Source organism: Bufo gargarizans, chromosome 3 (genome assembly GCF_014858855.1).
Source record: "Bufo gargarizans isolate SCDJY-AF-19 chromosome 3, ASM1485885v1, whole genome shotgun sequence".
NCBI lineage: Eukaryota > Metazoa > Chordata > Amphibia > Anura > Bufonidae > Bufo > Bufo gargarizans.
The window spans coordinates 240,000,302-240,023,427 of record NC_058082.1 but is presented as its reverse complement, the minus strand read 5'-3'; the positions used below and the strand labels follow the sequence as shown (position 1 = coordinate 240,023,427).

Below are 23,126 nucleotides of genomic sequence, written 5' to 3'. Positions count from 1 at the left end.
GGATTTTGGGTATTTGCCTCCCCTCACATGTTCCAATGAAGTTGGAGTCATGCTATCCTGTGGAATAAGAATGTCATTGGTGGCAGACCAATCAGGGATGTCCACGTCTTGTATCTCCAGAGCTGCAAGAATATCCACCTTCTCTTTCTAGGTGATCAGCATCCCAAATGGGAGCAGCCATCTAAAAGCGATATGTCTGTGTCTTAGATGATCTTTGAGAGGTTTTAGGACACGTCTCTTATTAAGAGTGGCAGGGGCGAGATCTTGAAACAGGAGAATTTGGGATCCTTCATATTCAATGTTTTCACTTTCTCTAGCTCTTTTCATCACTAGATCTTTTTGTTCAAAATTTTATAGTTTGCATATGATGTCCCTTGGGGGTTCTCCGGATTTAGGTTTAGGACGTAGAGCACGGTGGGCCCTGTCAATGGTGATTGGGTCTGGATAGTCCTCACCCAGCAGCGCTTTGCATATCTCTTTTACTGCAGTAGGGATAGCCTCCATAGAAACAGTCTCTGGGAATCCTCTGATGCGTATGTTATTTCTTCTGCCTCTATTGTCCTGATCTTCAATGTAGTCATAAAGATAATTAATGTGTTGCTAGTAGACAGAGACAGCAGTTGAGTTTTTGCTCGTGTATTCAGCCATGGCCGATTTAGTGGACTCCAAAACTTCAACTCTCTGACCCACTTGCCTCATTTCTCGCTTAATTTAAGATAGTTCCTCCAAAACTGGGTTTAATGCTTTGGATAAAGCTTGTGAGATGAAGGATCTAGATATTGGTAGGTCTGAGGCTGCATCTATTGGATCATCATCATCACTTTCTCTGTCTTGCTGAAATATTGACTGCCATTGAGAGTTGCTTTTGGGGTGGATGAGGGAACCCCCTGATTACTTAGATTTTTCTTCATCATGAATCTATCCAGGTCAGATTGTGATAGAGAAGGAGCCTTGGACTGCTTGTGAGAGTCTTGATAAGCTCCCCTATATCTTCCAACTTTCATCATATGTGCGTATGATCAAGTCCCTTAGGAGATTTTACTCACTGCTTCATCAGAGACTAAGTAATCACCACATCACTAGATTTAGAGACATATATGACCTGTTTTTATCAGACTCTATATCCTCTTGTGGCTGTGGAATTGTGTTTCTACAGGGTTGCACTTTAATAAATTGGGTCGCTGACCCTTTAAGTAGATTGCTTTGGCAAAAACAGCCTATTAGAGGCAAAATTAGGTCTTAAATACAGACCGATCTGCCTATGGAAATGATAATGATTATGTCGCTTATGTCCAGCACTAGGGGACGGTTCTGTGGTGAAAGTACTGTGCGGTGACAATGAGCGAAATATGGCTGCAGAGTGGTGAGAGGGTGAGCTTATGTGACAAGTCTCTGACTTAACCTGTTGAAGCCCCTTAATATTGTGCTTTATTCGGGCAAAGAGTACTTAAAGTCCAATATCTATTAATATTGAGACGCTGGCCGTTAAGTCCAGGTGGCCGGATCCCAAGATGGCGTCGGCTCAGGGCTTGCGACCTTTCGGTTTGATATTATATTATACTATTATATTAGACTGCCGGCCCAGGGCTGACTTGGCTTTGTGATGTAATGTACCTTTCGCCAGACGGGCGGTTGAGTAGATCTTGGATCCGGACTTTGTAGCTTAGGGTTGAGGCTCCAATGCAGACTGCGCTCCGTTTCAAATCTAGGCCATGGATTTTTTTTTCCGCTAGGCCTCAGTTGTGGATCGGGACCGGAGCGGTCTTGTGGCCTTTAGTTGTCACAATAAATCTGATTTGAGGTCTTTTAACCATGTATTTAGAGTGAATGGGATAGGATTGTGTCAACTGTGACAGAGCAGAGGAGAGAGACGTCTTCCTCAGTCAGCGGCTAGCCACGCCCCCCCAAAATGTCACTTTTTAATACTTGGTTGCAAATAATTTGCAGTCAATTACAGCCTGAAGTCTGGAACGCATAGACATCACCAGACGCTGGGTTTCATCCCTGGTGATGCTCTGCCAGGCCTCTACTGCAACTGTCTTCAGTTCCTGCTTGTACTTGGGGCATTTTCCCTTCAGTTTTGTCTTCAGCAAGTGAAATGCATGCTTAATCAGATTCAGGTCAGGTGATTGACTTGGCCGTTGCATAACATTCCACTTTTTTCCCTTAAAAAACTCTTTGGTTGCTCTTGCAGTATGCTTTGGGTCATTGTCCATCTGCACTATGAAGTGCCGTCCAATGAGTTCTGAAGCATTTGGCTGAATATGAGCAGATAATATTGCCCGAAACACTTCATAAATCATTCTCTTGCTTTTGTCAGCAGTCACATCATCAATAAATACAAGAGAACCAGTTCCATTGACAGCCATACATGCCCACGCCATGACACTACCACCACCATGCTTCACTGATGAGGTGGTATGCTTAGGATCATGAGTAATTCCTTTCCTTCTCCATACTCTTCTCTTCCCATCACTCTGATACAAATTGATCTTGGTCTCATTTGTCCATAGGATGTTGTTCCAGAACTGTGAAGGCATTTTTAGATGTTGTTTGGCAAACTCTAATCTGGCCTTCCTGTTTTTGAGGCTCATCAATGGTTTACATCTTGTGGTGAACCCTCTGTATTCACTCTGGTGAAGTCTTCTCTTGATTGTTGACTTTGACACACATACACCTACCTCCTGGAGAGTGTTTTTGATCGGGCCAACTATTGTGAAGGGTGTTTTTTTCACCAGGGAAAGAATTCTTCGGTCATCCACCACACTTGTTTTCTGTGGTCTTCCAGGTCTTTTGGTGTTGCTGAGCTTACCGGTGCGTTCCTTCTTTTTAAGAATGTTCCAAACAGTTGTTTTGGCCACGCCTAATGTTTTTGCTATCTCTCTGATGTTTTTGGGGGGGGTTTCAGCCTAATGATGGCTTGCTTCACTGATAGTGACAGCTCTTTGGATTTAATCTTGAGAGTTGACAGCAACAGATTCCAAATGCAAATAGCACACTTGAAATTAACTCTGCACCTTTTATCTGCTCATTGTAATTGGGATAATGAGGGAATAACACACACCTGGCCATGGAACAGCTGAGAAGCCAATTGTCCCATTACTTTTGGTTTCTTAACAAGTGGGAGGCACATATGCAAACTGTTGTAATTCCTACACCGTTCACCTGATTTGGATGTAAATATCCTCAAATTAAAGCTGACAGTCTGAAGTTAAAGCACATTTTGTTTGCTTCATTTCAAATCCATTGTGGTGGTGTATAGAGCCAAAAATGTTAGAATTGTGTTGACGTCACTTTATGGACCTGACTGTATATGATAATGTCTTTTTCTAGATAGACAGTCACTTGAAGGCTTGCCTCAGGGCCTGAAGAACCCAACCATGTAATTTTTTTTATCTTTTTTTTGTCCACATTGATATCTATTTCCCAGTGATGCTTATGTACCTTCCTTGTCAGTAGATACTTTCCATTTAAATACAACTAGGCCTGAATACTCTCTTACATGTGTCTTTTACCCATCAAAGGCACTTGGAAGATTCAAGTTGCACATTTTATTTCTGAAGGTTTTATGCAAAAATATTCATCTTATCAATGTTTCATATAGGAAAAAAATCTTATTCTAAAATACACTTTAACCCTTTCATGACCAAGGGTCATTGATGCCCCAGTGTCCGGGTCAAAATTTACAAATCTGACATGCGTCACTTTATGTGGCAATAGCTTTGAAACACTTTTACTTATCCACGCCATTCTGAGATTGTTTTCTCGTGACACATTGTACTTCACGATAGTCATATATTTGAGTCAATATATTTCACCTTTATTTATGAAAAAATCCCAAATTTACCCAAAAATTGGGAAAAATTCAGAATTTTCCAAATTTCAATTTCTCTGCTTCTAAAACAGAAAGTCATACCTAATAAAATATTTATTACTTAACATTCCCCATATGTCTACTTTATGTTGGCATCATTTTAGAAATGTCATTTTATTAGAAGTTTAGAAGCAATTCTTACAATTTTTAAGAATTGTCTTAAATAGGTTGAGCGATTGTCTTAAATAGGGTATCATTTTTTGCGGGACGAGGTGACGGTTTGATTGGTACTATTTTGGGGGTCATACGCCTTTTTGATTGCTTGCTGTTGCACTTTTTGTGCTGTAAGGTGACAAAAATTGCTTTTTTACACAGTTTTTATTTTTATTTTTTATGGTGTTTATCGGACGGGGTCTATCATGTGATATCTTTATAGAGACGGTCGTTACCTAATATGTGTAGTTTTTTAATTTTTCATTTTTTATAGGAAAAGGCAATTTATTTTTTTAATTTTACATTTTAATTTATTTATTTTTACTTTTATTTTTTTTCACTTTTTTTTTTTAATCAAGTCCCTCTTGGATCTTGAAGATCCAGTGGGGCTGTACTATACTTTGCAATGCTCTTGCATTGCAAAGTGTAATACATTCAGATGCCCTGTAGGTGGCAACAGCGGACGCTTTTGCAAAGCGTCCGGTTGCCATGGCAACCATCGGGGCTGCCATTGCAGCGCAGCAGCCCCGATAGTGGAGAGAGGGAGCCCCCTCCCTCTATTAACCCCATGGATGCCGCGGCATCTGTGGGATTACAGAAATTACAGCAGAGTGTCAGCATAGAGCTGACACTCTGATGATGGCGGCGGCTCAGGAATGGAGCCGCTGCCATCAAACACAGCAGTGGGGCAGACGGGGGGCAGCACTGGAAGGGGGGAGAGGGAGGGTGTCACGCCAGCAGGGGGCGGTCTCAAGGAGGGGGCAGCACTGTGGAAGATGGGGAACAGATGGAGGGGGCACAGATGGGGGGCTGCTCAGATCGGGGGGGTGTCTGCACAGATCGGGGGTGGGGGGGGCGCTGCACAGATGGGGGGGCTGCATAGATCGGGGGGCACGAGGACACTGATTTCAGGCTCTGATCTGCAGAGCGCAGATCAGAGCCTGAAACCGGCATTTTTTCACTGCCACGATCCGATTGGTTAGTCTGCACAGACCACGGACCACTCTGATTGGTCCCTTCCCGGCATTACTGCACTGTATGCTGTCCGTGACAGCAGCAGGGCAGGGGCAGAAGCTTTAATCCAAGCACTTTGCAGCGCTTGGATTAAAGAGCTGCCAGAACGTTTATATACGTGGTAGCTGCACGGGGTATGTGCAGCTATCACGTATATATACAGATTGCGGTCGGGAAGGGGTTAAAGATGAAGTAGCTTTTAAATGAGGAAAAATAATCCGTAATGGATTGCGTTTTATAGTAAAGCTGTTTTTAAATTCAGAAACTTTGCCATCTTTCAATTTTGTAGCCTTCACACAAAAGGAGCAATTTAGCATTGTTCATAAGTGTGATGGCTCAATTTAATTAGTGTAAATGCCACATTTTCATGATTATTTAATTGGTAGTCAGCTTTTTTCTGTACTGTCTCCCTTTGCATTATGACATTATTTTTATACATATATGCAGTGACATACGCTTTTCTAGAGTGAACTCTATCCATTAAAACCTCAGATTGGACCTATTGTATTATACTTTCTTAGAGATTAATTATGAAAAGTTTTATATTATATACAGTAGATAATTATATTTCCAACAGATTTTTTAAAGAATTTGAGCATGTTGAAATATGTTCATTAATTATTTGGGCAAAATTTACAGGAGGGAATATTTGAAGTCAGTTTTACATTGACATACTTTGGATGAAATGTATCAAACATTTCATATTTGTTACATTGCGAGCATCGTTAAACCTAACACTTTTGTTTAGAGCTGCTACTGCAGTTTTATATGACACCTCCCTACTAGAGTAAGTTTGTGACTTTTTATGCAACTTTTAAAAAATTTGCAGAGATAAATCTGGATTGAAAGCAATTAACATAGCTAGCGACCTTCACTTTTCCACCCACTTTTCATAAGTTATAATTCTGGAATGCAGGGCATGATAAATTCCCCACATTAGCTTTTTGGCGAAGTCATAGTAAGTATAGTTTACAAAAAGTAATAATATAAAAAGAATTAAAAGGTTTTTGTTTTATGATTCAAATATTAGATGTATCACAATAAAGGGAGAATTCCATGATGATTGATGACATCATATAGTACATAACAATCTCTTTCTAACAAAGCTGGAGCCAGCCTTGTACCTCACATAGGCCTAGAGATCTCCTCATCCATTGCTTCAATTGTTCTATTAGATTTTCTTCATGCTGGCAGCTCAAGGACCATGTACTTTCTCAGGGGTCTGTCCTTGCTGCTACAGCTCTCTCCCTGTAACTGTCAAGGCTTACAGCAAATATGGCTGGTGACTGTTGAAGCATAGAACAGGGCAGTGCAACCATGCTGATCCAGCTCAGTAAGTGGATGTGCACATTGCTATGCAGGTTAAATACTAGGGGGCACCATCATCATTGTTATTAAATAAAGGGAATATCTCACAACTTGAGCGTTTTTTATAGAAAGTTTATTGCAGAAGTAACTAGTTTTGTATACTGAATGTAATGATGTCACAACCCCTTTAAAGAGAACCTTTCACCACAACATACAATGCAATCTACAGGCAGTATGTTACAGAACAGGAGGAGTTGAGCAGATTGATATATTTGTGGGAAAGGATTTAGTAAAACATGCAATTTATATATTTATATCCCTGACTTAAGACCACTCCCTGTGAACAGCTTTAAGTACATGGGGAAGTGTTATCAGTGATTGATGACATTCTCAGTGTAAGTGTGTATAACGAAAAAGCTGTCAGTCACCTATAGCTGTAAACTGGGAAGGTGTTATCAGTGATTGATAGCATTCTCTGTGTAAGTGTGTATATAGATTAGTGTTGATCGAGCACCAAAGTGCTCGGGTGCTCTGGCCGAACACTTTGGGATGCTCGGGTGCTCGGTAGATAGTATAATAGAGTATAATAGAAGTCAATGGGAGAACCCAAGCATTAAACCAGGCACCCCCTGCTCTGAATAGGAGAGGGCGCCTGGTTCATAGAAAATGGTCAGAAATTGATGGAAACACCACAAAATGGTTCAGGAACAGCATGGGGAGGATGTCTGGATGCATCTTGGAGTCTCAGGTCGCTGCTGGGAATGATTTTGTCCGAGTAGTAAGCCACAAACTGACAATAATACGCACAAAGCCGAAGATAAAATCGATTTTAGAGGAAAAATTATTTCCTATATATTTACTTGTATATAAAGTGCAAGTGCTGCCAAAAATTACAAGGAAGAGGCACTCCGATACAGCCTGTATATCACATAATGGAGGGCTTCATTCTCATTGTGGGACAATTGTTCATGTAGTGGGACTCCTACACTCCTAAAGCTTATGCACTAAGTGAAAGAACTGCCAAAGATTACAAGGAACCGGCACTCCAATACACCCTTTGTTACACAAAAAGAGGGCATCATACACAGCCTTGAAAAATTATGATTGAGGGCCTGCTGGTGACCCTCAAAAATATTAGGAGCAAGGGCCTTCTGATCTGACCATCTAAAACATTATGGGCGAAGGCCTGCTGCCGCTTTAGTGACTCTAGGTAACCCGTGATGGCGACGATCCATTCGGATGTCACGGTGACCATGGGTAACGGGGAATCAGGGTTCGATTCCGGAAAGGGAGCCTGAGAAATGGCTACAGCTACCACATCCAAGCAAGGCAGCATGCGTGCAAATTACCTATTAGGTATAATTAGGTAAGGGCATGCAGGTGAGCTGACCCTGTAAAAGATATTAGTAGCGGGCCTGTAGATGAGCCTACCCCTTAAAAGATTTTAGGTGCAGGCCTGCAGGTGAGCTGAGCCTCTAAAAAATTATATGCAATGGCCTTTAGGTGAGCTGACCCTGTAAAATATTGTAGGTGAAGGCCTGCTGGTAAGCTGACCCTGCAAAACATTGCAAGCGAGGGCCTGCTGGTAAGCTGACCGTGTAAAACATATGCGAGGGCCTGCTGGTGAGCTGACCCTGTAAAACATTGTAGGTGATGGCCTGCGGGTGAGCTGACCCTCTAATAAATTACATATGAGGGCCTGCAGCTGAGATGACCCTGTAAAACATTATATGCGAGGGCATTATATGCAACGAATAAGCATGTTGATATAATGGAAGAGGAGAAGTAGGATGAGAAAAGGAAGATTTAACCATATACCCTTGTTTGTGGTAGAAGGGGTGCATGGGAATACAGTGTATTCAGTACATTATAAAAAAAACATTTAAAGTGCCTTAATGTACATCAGCTTTCCTCTGGTGGAGTCGAGACGTCATGGTCAATCCAGGCCTTGTTCATTTTTAGAAGAATCAACCTGTCAGCGTTTTCAGTTGACAGGTGGATATGCTTATCTGTTATAATGCCTCCAGCAGCACTAAATACCCGCTCAGACAAAACACTTGCGGCAAGGCAGGCCAGCACCTCCAAGGCATAGAACGCCAGTTCATGCCACGTGTCCAGCTTGGGCACCCAGTAGTTGTAAGGCACTGAGGGATCATTGAGGACACTGACACGGTCTGCTATGTACTCCTTCACCATCTGTCAACATTTTTCCCTACTTGTGACACGCATCAGGTCACGCATCAGGGTGAGGGTGCTGGCGGGGTGTCATAAAACTGTCCCAGGCTTTAGAGAGTGTTGCCATTCCTCTGTTGGAACTACTCTATGTTCCTCTTGTCTCCCCTCCTCGGTTGGCCAAGGAACTATGGACTCTGCCGCCAGCGTTGTCAGATGGAAAGTTTTGGAGCAATTTTTCAACAAGGATCTTCTGGTATTGCACAGTTTTGCTTGTACTCTCCACCAGAGGAATGCGAGATGAGAAGTTCTCTTTGTAGTGGGGGTTGAGAAGGGTGAACAACCAGTAATCCGTGTTATCTAAAATGCATATAGCGCGCGGGTAATGGGAAAGGCAGCCTAACATGTTATCAGCCATATCTGCCAGAGTACCAATAGGCAAGACTTCACTGTCATCATCAGGAGGATGACTCTCAATCGCCTCATCTTCTTCCCTCTCTTCTTCCCACCCATGCAAAACATCGTCCAATTCACGCTGAGAAAATGAACTGAGGGTGGTCTGGCTATAACCCTGTGTAATGTCTTCCCCCATTTCTACCTCTTCCACATGCAAAGCGTCGTCCTTAATTGTGAGCATCAAGCATTTGAGTAGACACAGAAGTGGGATGGTTACGCTGATAATAGCGTTATCGATGCTCACCATCTGTGTTGATTCCTCAAAGTTTCTTAAAACCTCACAGAGGTCAGACATCCATGCCCACTCCTCACTTGTGAATAGCGGTAGCTGACTGGAAAGGCGACAACCATGTTGCAGTTGGTATTCCACTACTGCCCTCTGCTGCTCAAAAAGCCTGGCCAACATGTGGAACGTAGAGTTCCAGTGCGTGCTCACGTCACACAACAACCGGTGAGCTGGCAATTTCAAGCGCTTCTGCAGCGTTGACAAACCGGTGCACCTTCACCAGTAGCTCAGGAAAATTGGGGTAGATTTTGAGAAACCACTGAACCACTAAGTTGAAGATGTGAGCTAGGCATGAGATGTGTGTTAGATTTCTGAGCTCCAAAGCCGCCACCAAGTTACGGCCAATATCAGACACAACCATGACTGGTTCTAGGCTCTGTGGCAAAAGCCACACAACAGTCTCTTATTCCCTGCCAAAGCTCTGCGACGGTGTGCTGTTTGTCCCCTAAGCATATCAGCTTCAGCACGGCCTGTTGTCGCTTCCCCACTGCAGTGCTACACAGCTTCCTGCTACCGACTGATGACTGACTGGTGCTGCACATGGATAATTCCAAGGTGGAAGTGGAGGAGGCAGAGGAGGAGAAGTGGGGGTTGGAGCCAATAACGTAGGTGGTGGCAAAAACCCTGATGGAATTTGGGCCCACAATCCTTGGCATCGGTAGCACATGTGCCATTCCAGGGTACGACTTGCTCCCAGCCTCCACTACATTCACCCAGTGTGCCGTCAGGGAAATGTAGAGTCCCTGGCCAAATATACTTGTCTATGTGTCCATGGTTAAGTGGACCTTCCAAGTAACTGCATTGATCAGGGCACGTGTGATGTTACGGGACACATGTTGGTGAAAGCCGGGCACGGCACACCTTGAAAAATTGTGGCAGCTTGGAACTGCGTAACACGGGACGGACGCCGACATCAGCCTGCCGGAGGCCTAAGTGTCCACAAGCCTAAATGGAAACATTTCCAGGGCCAGTAATTTGGAAAGTTGCGCATTTAGTGCTATGGCGTTCAAATGCCTGGGGTAAGGATATTTGGACGCTGCACTGGGACACAGAAGTGGATGTGGTCACTGATGGTGCTTGCAAAGGTCCAGGTGCAGGGCGGGAGGCACCCGGTCCTGCACCTTCAACAGGGGATTGTCCAACAGGTAACACAGGGGAAGAGGAGGCAGTGGTGTGACCCGCAGACACATATTGTGGACCCAGGCATTCGTCCCACTTATTACGGTGCTTGGATGCCATGTGGTGTGGCCCGCCTTCTCTCTTTTTCCACCCCACTGCCTCTTCCAGCTTGTTGCAGTGCAGCAGATACCTCCCGCTCTGTACTGCTGTCGTTGCTCGTCCACCACCTCCTCTTACACTTCCTCACTCTGCTCATCCTCCTGAATTGTTGACATAACCACTGCCTCAGTTATTGACAACTGTGTCTCATCCTTTTCATTAAACTCTTGAGATCACCTCATTAAACATTTATTGCCGTCTTCCACCGTCATCCTCTTGTGATTGTGGATGCTCAAGAGTTTGGGAATCAGGACACAAGATCTGTCCCTCTTCAAGCATGCTTGGCGAGAGGGACCGAGCTCCTCGGAATATCCAAGTGTGGAATCACTTGTTTGCCCAGACTCTCCAGGGTGGGAGGAAGGAGGATCAGGGTGAGGATTGGGTTGAGCAGACTTTTGGCTACTGAGACTGGACTTAGTGGAAGAAAGAGTGGTGCTTAACCGACTGGAAGCATTATCTGCTGCAATCCAACCGACCACCTGGTCGCACTGGTCTGACTTCAAGAGTTTTGTCCTGCACACCCCGCAAACTGGGAAATTAAGCTAGGTTTCGTGGATGATTGTTTTTCTTGTGCTCTGGCAGCAGGCACAGTTTCACCGTGCCCAGGGCCACGGCCTCTGCGTGCACCATCAGCATCATGACCACTGCCACGTCCCTTACTGATCACCTTCTTCATATTAAATGTTATATATGATTGAAAGTCTGTCACACATACAGTAGCATAGGATTTGGAAGTGTATGCGCAAACAAATTTAAAAAGGTATTTGGGATGTGGAAACGTCACACAGAAGATATCCCACAGGCAATTTCAATGCTGTCACCAGCGGCTAATGAAATATTACGGGGAATGTCACAGGTATTTGGGATGAGGAAACATTATACAGGAGAGGTACCACCGGTAATGTCACTGTCCGCAGCGTCTATGCAAAAAAGTACACTGTATGTCACAGATAAATTTCCGAAGCGCACACTTTATACTGCAGATGTGGCCCTGGTAATGTCACTGTCAGAAGCCGACACCGTCTATAGACAAAGTACACTGTATGTCACAGATAAATTTCCAAAGTGCACACTTTAGACTGCAGATGTGGTCCTGGTAATGTCACTGTCAGAAGCGGACACCGTCTATTGAAAAAGTACACTGTATGTCACAGATATGTTTGTGATGCGCATACTTTACACAGGAGATGTGGCACTGGTAATGTCACTGTCCGCAGCGGACACCGTCTACGGAAAAAGTACACTGAATGTCAGATATTTTTTGGATGTGCACACTTTACACCGGAGATGTGGCGCAGCTAATGTCACTGTCCGCAGCGGACACCGTCTACGGAAAAATTTAAATGGGAGTCATAGATACTTTTTTTCCGCGCACACTTTACACTGCAGATGTGGCCCTGGTAATGTCACTGTCAGAAGCGGACACCGTCTATTGAAAAAGTACACTGTATGTCACAGATATTTTTGGGATGCGCACACTTTACACAGGAGATGTGGCACTGGTAATGTCACTGTCCACAGCGGACACCGTCTACAGAAAAAGAACACTGTATATCACAGATAAATGTTTTCAGCACACATGCTACACTGCAGATGTGGCACTGGTTATGTCACTATCCGCAGCAGACACCGTCTACGGAAAAAGTACACTGGATGTCAAAGATATTTTTGGGATGCGCACACTTTACACTGGAGATGTGGCACAGATAATGTCGCTGTCTGCAGCGGCCTAACTATTGTACGCTATTTAGCACAGAATGTGCTAAAAATAGATATTGCTGCCACACACAATAGTCCTTAAAAGGACATTTGAATCTGTAAAGTTTTACCTATTTAGCGCAGTTTGCTCTAAAAAAATATATTACTGCTGCCACACACAATAGTCCTTAAAAGGACTTTTGGGTTTGTAAAGTTTTAGCAATTTAACGCAGGATGCGCTAAAAATAGATATTGCTGCCACACAGAATAGTCCTTAGAAGGCCTTTTAGGTCAGTAAAGTTTTAGCTATTTAGTGCAGGTTGCAATACAAATATAGTTTGCTGCTGCCACACACAATAGTCCTTAAAAGTTTTGGTGGTAAAAATATTATTAAATCACTCACTACACTGTCTGTCCCTTCCTCAGCATAGCTCTCCCTGACTAAGAATGAGCCGAACATGTGTCATCGGGTGCTATATAGCATACAATGACGCTTTCCGGCCAGCCAATCACTGTAATGCCAGCAGCCAACATGGCTACGGCATTACAGTGAGGGTAGTACTTACCTGCACGTTTATTGGTTGCGTAGCAGCCAGGAAATGTGATAGGCGGAGACTCGAGCATTGCGCTCGAGCACTTGCGGTATTCGGCCGAGCATGCTCGATCATCACTAATATTAGATAGCTGTCAGTCACTGATAGTTGTACACAGGGGAGGTGTTATCAGTGATCATTCTACAGGGACCATTTTACCCATTTACACGACACGGACCATATGTATTTTGTGATCTGCAAAATACAGATGATACAAAATAGTTTAAGACGCACAGGTCTGAATGGCCACCAAACGGGGTGCCCGCAGTCGAGTAGTAGCACCCCACTACTCAGAAAGTGAAAATCGTATATATTAAAAAGAGACTGGGCACACCTCCAGATAATTGGCCACTGTTTTTAATAGTTAAAATAATTAATTTAAAATAAGTTAGACAGACAAAATTAGAGATAGTGTTTAGACTGACATTTGTAAATTCGGACAAATAATGTTCATAAAATTTTCAATAGATGGTAAGCATTAATGTATAAAAAATCCTAGACAATAGATGACACTAAAAAACTGACTCATAAACTTAAAACACATAAAAGACTGGGTCACTTGAAATATCAAATCATTTGCGGTGATTTAAAATGGAGCTCGATAGCAGTCATTAAAATAGCATACGTATAGTCTAATTGCGGAGAATAGCTGGCACTGAACTGGAAGAGTTCCTTGGGAGTTATCGTAAGAGGTAGTAAACTCCGTGTCTCATAGGCAGCTTTGTACTGCCTAATAGCGCATGCAGTGAGAGCAAGGAAAATTTGAGCAAACAGCGGCGTCCCGCTGTGTGTGTGCCGAAACAGTAGTGTCCTGTTAGATTATGGGTATAATGACCTATAGGTCGAAATGGTCTTACCCTTTTGATGCGGCTCTAGCCGTCCTGCGCAGATATAGTATGTTTGCGTTATCTTTTCTTTCAAAGGGTCTTACCCTAACGTAGACTTTTCACGTGGGTCCGCCGGTTTGGCTTCGGATCCAGTTAAGTGTAGTTTTCTACGTAGGTTTTTCCATGGACACTGAATAAAAATCTTTGTCTTTATGGGTAGTGCACTACTCCTTTGGTTAATGGGGGGGTCCGACCAGACGCGTTTCGGGGCTGAGATATCCCCTTCTTCAGTGGTAATCAGCCCTGGCTGGCTACCACTGAAGAAGGGGATATCTCAGCCCCGAAACGCGTCTGGTCGGACCCCCCCATTAACCAAAGGAGTAGTGCACTACCCATAAAGACAAAGATTTTTATTCAGTGTCCATGGAAAAACCTACGTAGAAAACTACACTTAACTGGATCCGAAGCCAAACCGGCGGACCCACGTGAAAAGTCTACGTTAGGGTAAGACCCTTTGAAAGAAAAGATAACGCAAACATACTATATCTGCGCAGGACGGCTAGAGCCGCATCAAAAGGGTAAGACCATTTCGACCTATAGGTCATTATACCCATAATCTAACAGGACACTACTGTTTCGGCACACACACAGCGGGACGCCGCTGTTTGCTCAAATTTTCCTTGCTCTCACTGCATGCGCTATTAGGCAATACAAAGCTGCCTATGAGACACGGAGTTTACTACCTCTTACGATAACTCCCAAGGAACTCTTCCAGTTCAGTGCCAGCTATTCTCCGCAATTAGACTATACGTATGCTATTTTAATGACTGCTATCGAGCTCCATTTTAAATCACCGCAAATGATTTGATATTTCAAGTGACCCAGTCATTTATGTGTTTTAAGTTTATGAGTCAGTTTTTTAGTGTCATCTATTGTCTAGGATTTTTTATACATTAATGCTTACCATCTATTGAAAATTTTATGAACATTATTTGTCCGAATTTACAAATGTCAGTCTAAACACTATCTCTAATTTTGTCTGTCTAACTTATTTTAAATTAATTATTTTAACTATTAAAAACAGTGGCCAATTATCTGGAGGTGTGCCCAGTCTCTTTTTAATAAAAAATACAGATGATGCCCATGTGCTATCTGCATTTTTTTGCAGACCCATTAAGGCCTGCACGTGGCAGACCAGTATAGGACGTCACATTTTCTATCCTCTGCGGAGCAGACGTACAGATGCGGAAAGCAAATCACTTGTATGTGCTTTCTGCATCTGTATGTTCATTCTGCACAAGATGGAAAATGTGACACATCCTATACTTCTCAACAAAATGAGGACTGCAAACCTATTTAGGTTAATGGGTCTGCAAAAATATACAGATCGCCCATGTACGTCATCCATATCTTGATGATCGCGGACCACAAAATACATTAGAATGCAGCCTCACAGTATGCGGGTAAGGGACAGTCACAGGAGGGGCATAGGGGAAAAGGGGGGGGGGGTCAGGTTAAAAAAAAATAACAGGTTCAGTGCCTGGCTGGGACAGTGGACACACAGGAAGCCTCCAGTCCTCACTCACCTCCTCCTAAATTTCTGCAGGCTTCACACATTCAGCACCAGGAGAGCTAGGTGAGGACCAGATGTGGGCAGCGCTACTGCCAGGGGGTGTAGCTACCGAAACACTAGACAGGGCGGGGCTACTGACATCGCTATATGGGAGACGGGGCTAGGACACAGTGAAGTGGCTCAGCACAGGCCTGGCTGATCTGGTGTCAAACTCTTCATGAAGCTGTCCACCACACGGCAGGACTGAGCTGTAAGGAGGCAGTGCCATTGCAGATGTAGCTCAGGACATGCTGCCCAGGCCCTGCTTCTCAGAGCTGTGGATGGCGCAGTAGGTCCTGAGACTAAAGTCAGATAGTAAGGTGGGCCCCTTCTACTTGCTGGATGGAGTGATGATGAATGGTGAAGCGGGGAGCCTGCTGCTCTCTGCTACACCATTACAATCCGCTGTCTGTGCCTCCTGAAGACACACAGACAGCTGAGCTGGGGGGTCCGCTCATAGACTGGGCCCCTGTGCAGCTGAAACGGCTGCACAGGTGGAATGTCCGCCCCTGAGGAGGTGTTATTAGTGATTGCTGGTATTCTCTGTGTACATGTGTATACATACATAGCTGTCAGTCATAGACACAAATGTCATTGGGAAAATGGGTAATTGATTAGTTTTCACAACAATGTGAAAGCATTTTAGTAGTTCATTAAATAAAAAGTCAGGTTTAAGATTAGGAATCAAGTAAAATATGAGTCTTAAGAAAATTCTCTAGACCTCTATGTATAGATTTTGGGGTGCTGTTTAATATATCCATGCAGTATGCCTAAAGCTTGATTGCCTATATTGTTCAATGTGTATTTGTTGTTAACTGATCAGAATATATTTCTCAATGGGTTTCACAAAATTCTATGCAAACTTTATTCAGGGGCATAAAATGTATATGGGGGTGTCCTAACTCTCCTTAAGGCCTCATGCACCTAACTGTATCCATTTTGCGGTTTACAAACTACACAATACATGGATACTGGACATGTACATTATGCAGTTGTCTCACACCCATCAGAAGAATTGGCTATTCTTGTTGCAAAACAGCCAAGAAAAGGACATGTTCTATCATTTGCGGAACCTACACACAGATGTGGACAGATCATGGATGACATCTGTGTGCTGTCGGTAGAGATGAGTGAAGTTTCAAAAAATGTGATTTTGCTGCTTTGCCAAATTTCGCTAAGAAATTCATTTTGCGACAATTTACTTCATCACAAAGTACACTTCTTTGTAAGTAGCAGGCACAATAATGGGGAACAGCTATTGTTCTGCCCCCCCCCCCCCCCCCCCCCGTAATTGAGCCTCTTAAGTGCTACATTAATCGCTGATCGTGGCATCTGAGATTAAAAATTTAGTTTTCAGAGGTTAATCAGTTAAAAAAATATATAAATACTCACCTTATCCATTTGAGTGTGAAGAGGCCGTCATGACCATCTTGAGTGAATATGACACTCTAAATTTGACATCATCACAATGGCTGGAGTGGTGACATCATACATCCTCAAGCATGAGATTTTGTGTGGGATCTTCAATCAAGATGGCTGTGGGGGCTTCTTGGCGCTCAAATGGATGAGGTAAATATGATATGCCATTGCATTTAAAATTGATTAATTACCACAAAGCACAAGTAAATAAGGCATTTGAGGAGTTGCTTTTGACTGAATGAACACTCAGATGATTGCTGTGAGATATTTAGTAGAACAAACCAAGATAGACACCTATCTCTTGTATTGTAACTGTTTAAAATTGCATAATATTATTCTAAGACACATGCAACCAATGTTTATCTATTAAAATAGATAGTGCTCAGGTGAAAAAAAATAAATATATTTATATATATATATATATATATATATATATATATATATATATATTTATATGCAGAATGAAAACCCATATGGGGACTTATAATTTTGAAGTGTATTTCCTTATACATTAATTTGTGTATTATTGATTGTTTCCCTTCCCGATTTAAGAAGTATAATAGTTTTCTGTGTAATTTTTATTAACCTGAAAATATGATACTATACAAGCTACATAGATTTATTTTTATTTTTTATCAGTTTTAGACAGTTTACCTCCAACACAGTACAAGGAGAAGATGAGTACTATCCTTCTGTGGATCCAGCAGTCTGAAACCAAACTTGCTATACCTCAGGTCACTGTTACTGAATGTGAAATTATGGAACATAGACTCAGGGAGCTAAAGGTTTGTACTGTATATCAGATATGAGATATGTTAAGGCTACATGGGGAAAGTACATGTGTACATGTGTACCATCTCTAATCTAGCTTAGAGATTTTTTGGAAGGTCCCCTCAGACCAGTGGAGGGAAACAAACCGTACTTAACTACTCCCCGCTGCTTGGTTTCAGCTCCTTCAGTCCACCACAGTCCAGTCCCTGCTTCATGTCATGTGTGCCACTGCAGTCAATAGTAGCACACTTGTGTTGTTTCCTCTAAGGGGGGGGGGGGGGGGGGGGCATGTCACTGCTGTGGTCAGTCATTGGCTGAAGCTGCAAACATTACCCCAGTCTATTTTATAACTTGACAAGAAGGGCACATAGTGGACCGAAGGATCCAGAACCAAGCAGAAGTAAGTATGCTTCCCCCTATAGGTCCATTGGGGAGGAGGGTAAGTATTGTTCCCTCCATAGGTCCTTTGGGGAAGATGGACTGCTAAATATTAGTCATGTTAGTTATGTTATTAGTTATGTTCATTGGAAACTGCAAATATGGTATTTATATCTAGTGTTAAATGAAGATTTCTGGCTCTTATAGCATTAAAGTGGAGGCTAAACCTCTATATTGTTTTCTATGTTTTTGGATGTATGAATTATGTTATCTGGTGGCCACATAGTGTATATGTCCATGTTTCTGGTACTGTAATAAAACATTTCTATATAAAACATATATTGTATTATGCTATCATGTATTTATGTTCTATTCTTTGTTCTTAACTAGGCCTTACAAAGTTCCCTGCAGGAACATCAGGCTGATATGAACTATCTCAGCAGAACTGCAGAGGAGTTATCTAGCAAAGCACCTGCTGATGTCAAGCAAAAGTATTGGGCAGAAATTGACCAAGCCCAAAGCCGTTGGCAGATTTTATCAAGCCAGATAGCAGGACAAAGCCAAAAATTAGAAGAATTACTCAACAGACATAAACAGTTCCAGGTATATCTGATATTATTTGTTGATATTTGCTGATCTTATTAACAATCAGTTTATGAGCCTATATATTCTGCTCTATAGGCAATGCTTCTAAAACTGATTCGTTTTGCAATACAAAAACTTATTGGTATATTATGGGTCCATAGAATTCTGTGGGTATCCTATTTGTAATCCTAAAACTCAGGGATAGATAACTTTTGGAAATGCTCCCAAATTCTTGCTCAACTTAAGACAAAATTCTGCTGCAGAGGCAGTGCCCCAAATTCATTGTGTTGCAGACACTTTTGATGGTACAGCTGACATTGGGGAGGGAAAGGGGATGTGGTTTATTGATAAAGGGTCGTGGCTTAGTATGCACCTAAATTGCACCAATATTCAAGCAGAATTCTGTTATAAAGTAAGCAAAAACTTAGATTAGAAAGGCTAACATTATGCCAGATTTAAGATCCAAGTCCACCCACTGTAAAAACTCTGGTGCATTTCTAGAACATATAATCTAAATTTGCATTTATACACTTTTAGTATATTGATCACAGTTGTGGGCACGTGCATCGCATCAATGATTGTGAAATTTTAAATCTATCAAACTTTTTATTGACAAAAACAAATGATTGTATTTGAAAGTAACACAAAAAAAATATTGTTTCCAGAAGTGTATGCACTAGTAGCATTAGGAAAAAACACATTTAAAATAGTATCAAAAATGACTGCTTTTCTAGGCATGGAAAATAAGAAATTGTGAGGCTTTAATATTTCTACAAAATAATCCTTATTTTTTTTCTGGGAGCTAGCGTACCTGTGCTAAGGTTGATTGTGGTATGACCATACCTGTTTTGTGGACCGCAAACCATGGATCCACCAAACACAGGCACCAGCCCATTGACCTCAAGCCCTTCCATGTGCTTCCAAAGTCCATGCCTCCACACTGCAAAAGATAGGACATGTCCTATCTTTGGCCGCATCTTGCAGATCACTGACCCATTATTGAAGTCAATGTGATGATAGGTGCACATTGTTTTGTGGTTACATGGTTTACAATCCGCAAAATGGGGACAGCCATCCCATGGTTTGTGTGTACAAAGCGACATTACACAGCAACTGCTCTAAAGCATTGATGGTGATTTTTTTAAAGAACTGCATAAATATTGTATACTTTTTCAGAATGATCTTAAAACCTTAAAAAAGTGGATGGCAGAAGTGAATGTGTTCCTCAATGACGAGTGGCCAGCCCTTGGGGATTGTGAAGCACTTGAAAAACAGCTAGAACAGTGTAATGTGAGTACCTGAGAACATTATGATGCCAAGAAGAGCCCTCTGTTCTTCCATATTCTATAAAGATATATTTGAACTGTATCCCAGAATTAACATCTATAGGAGGTAGGAGCTAAGTACTACATAGCTTCCAAATACAATTTTTTGGTAGTATTAAAGTTACTCTCTTTTTTTATTTTTTATTTACTAAAGGCATTGGTAAATGACATCCAAACAATCCAGCCTAGTGTGAGCAGTGTCAATGATATCGGACAGAAACTGATCAGTAAAGCAGAACCAACCTACTTGCCAAAACTTCAGAGAGATTTAGATAACCTGAATGAGCAATGGGACCTGATATGTAAGCAGGTATGTATGTGTAAAACGATAATGGGTCACAAAAAAGAGGACTCCGAGATGTTTTGACTGACAGTATTATATGACATTACGGCTCACATTAATAATCTGAGTGCACTTAGATTAAAATGTACTGTAAATTGTTCCAGAAGGTGCAACTAGTATTTAGGGAAAGTATCTGAGGTGTGCTCAACAGAAAAGGGATGTGGCTTTGCTAGAAAGTTGCACAGCCTAAGATGCTTAGTTTTGTGCCAAAGTGAGTCTGTCTCAAAGTAAACTTAATAAATCAACAGCTGGTAGAGAGTTAGATAAGTTAAACCAAAACCATTTTGATACATTTGGTGTATACTTACACAGCTTGTAATGGGGGAAATGTATTAATATGAGATATTTTGCACATTTAGGAGTGTCTACTTGGTTTGAAAAAATTTTGGGGCAACAATTAAACAAAAAAGTTTCCATGTTATTTGTTACTTTTGGCTTCTTTAATTAATCCCACGATCAGCTGTGACCTATGGAGAAAGTTCCACTTGGTTACCCACATTTATAAGTCTATTAACCTTGGTTTTATTAAAGGGGTAGTCCAGCCATTAATATTGATGACCTATCGTCAGGATAGGTCATCAATATCTGATCGGTGGGGGTCTGACACCCGGCAACCCACCAATCAGCTGTGAGACAAGGAGGTGGCGCTCCATGAAAGTGCAGCTTCCTGATCTTCATACTACTCCTCGAGTCCCATGGAGCGGTGGTGTAGTGTAATTGCAAACACTTTCTCCATTGACTTGAATAGAGTGAATACTTGTGTTACACTGCACTTCCAAGACAAAGTGCAGTGTATTCAAGAAGAAGCAGCACTCACATGGAGTGCAGCCCCTTATTAAACAGCTGATTGGGGGTGGAGGTGGGGGTGACGAGTGTCGGACCCCCGATGATTAGATATTACTGACCTATCCTGACAATAGGTAATCAATATTAATGGCTGGACAACCCCTACCCCTGCCCCTTTACTTGGGCAATGATCAGGATAATTACCGGGAAGCATTCCTAGAAACACTTGTTTCCAATAATTGCCTGATGCCGCTGATCACATGATAAAGGAGAAATATGTACAGGTTGCACCCCTGGGATCTGTTCCCATCTTGAGAATGGGGCCCCTTTTAGTGGCTGAGGATATTGAGGTGGCGGACAAGGAAAAGATAAAGGTATACATTGGGACATATTACTAGCAAACATGCTAGATATACCATACCAAACACAGCACAGATTTACTAATGCTGTAGATAGCATAAGCTCAGACAGGCTGCTTAGACCAGAATTATCACAGGGGATCAGGGTGAATGATAAATGTGGTGCTGGGGTACACACTTTTGGTTGGCTTACTTTGAGATAGAATTTGTGTTACAATTCTGATCCAAACCATCACATCTCAGGTCAAGACCTCTTTTCTGTCAAACTACCCTCTTCCTGCTTCTTTCAAGTGAATTGGAAACATTTTCAGATACACTAGTTGTGGCAATTTGTGTTACATTTTAGACATGTTGTAGACACAGACTCATTAGTAGATCTGGGCCACAGTAGAATCCTTGATTAAACTTCTCACACATTATCAAATAAAGGGAATCTGTCACCGCAAGGTTCTTAAGGCTCCATCACATGCCTACGAATCCTCATATTCAGGAGCTTCTGGTTTTCTCCACCCTCTGCCACTGATTTACTGATTTTCCAAATGAATAAGGAGCAGTAGGAAGGAGAAAATCAGGAGTTCATAAATATTTAGGACTTATTGATATGCACTCGAGCTGTTCAATACAATATTTTAGCAAAACGGCAATTAAAGAAATTTACCCTGCATTTTCCTAAGGGAATCTGTCATTAGTTTATTTTGTCCTTAGTAAGTACATCATAAAACTGCTGACATATTTACTTAACTATCACAATTATGGTCACAGTATAATATGTAAGCTCAAAATAGTTGCATTATTAATAATAATGGCAAAACAGGTATTTACTATAAAATAGCTTTTTATGTAAGAGCATTAATGTAAAAAAAAAAAATGTAATGCAGACATATCATCAGTAGAGACTACTCTGATTCCCATGGTGCCTAGTGCATTGTTCTAATACTGCTATATAGATGCCTCTTACTACATGTATATATTCATATGCAGGCAGTCTATTATCACTCAAACATATCAAAATATTATCACCATCAAATATGAATCAGTTATTATACATTTTGTCTCCAATATAATAGTTTAAATTGTACTTCAAGATGAAATATACTGTTTGTCCTTGAGATATCATTTCAATTGATTTCAAAAGTCAGAGGTTAATGCAAATCCTCTCTGACAAAAAGCATGCAACTACTGTATGTGTATATTCGAGATGCTCTTATTTATACACTCTGCATTTTTTCTGCTGTACGTGAACACAATGTCAACTTTTGCTTGTCTTAACTTTCAACAAAACCTTCATGTTGTCTGCTTCCATACTTGGACTGAAACCTAAATGTGAAATCTAAACGTTTTGAGTGTCCTTGCCACTGTTGAGCTGTAAGTTTATGTCTTCATCTAGGCCTACACAAAAAAATCGGCACTAAAAGCCGGCTTAGCGAAAACACGGAACCTTCGGAAAGATCTGTCTGAGATGCAAGAATGGATTTCACAAGCTGAAGACGAGTATTTAGAGAGAGACTTTGAGTACAAGACACCAGAAGAATTACAAAAAGCATTACAAGAACTTAAGGTATTTGATGCATTGTTTTCATGTACTACTACTACTATTACTACTATTGATACTACTGCTACAACTTCTACTATAGTGCTACTTATCGCATTGAGTAAACAAAGTGACCATCGTTTACAATTTTAATAATAACATTTATCTCAGAGCTTATGTTGTCAAGAAACTGATACCTAAACCTAATAATCTACCTGGTAATTACTTTACAATGTTCGACAGAGCCATTGTGCTGTACTACAAAATCCTGTGTGCAGAAGTCTTCTTTTTATATTAGACCTTGGTGCTTCCAGAGGTCAGTGACTGTGAACTGTAGCTGAAGGCAGTTGATTAGCTT

At 41.8% G+C, this 23,126-nt stretch overlaps 1 protein-coding gene across 6 annotated transcripts in view; it reads left to right on the top strand.

Moving 5' to 3' along the window:
- DMD (dystrophin) overlaps positions 1 to 23,126 on the top strand; it is a 3,186,583-nt gene that overhangs the window by 1,368,065 nt on the left and 1,795,392 nt on the right. For all 6 annotated transcript variants that reach the window (XM_044284724.1, XM_044284721.1, XM_044284723.1 and 3 more), the window contains 5 exons: positions 17,330 to 17,475; positions 18,230 to 18,442; positions 19,601 to 19,714; positions 19,904 to 20,059; positions 22,625 to 22,795. In XM_044284724.1, the coding sequence (XP_044140659.1) occupies positions 17,330 to 17,475; positions 18,230 to 18,442; positions 19,601 to 19,714; positions 19,904 to 20,059; positions 22,625 to 22,795 (800 nt within the window). The remainder of the gene's footprint in view (positions 1 to 17,329; positions 17,476 to 18,229; positions 18,443 to 19,600; positions 19,715 to 19,903; positions 20,060 to 22,624; positions 22,796 to 23,126) is intronic.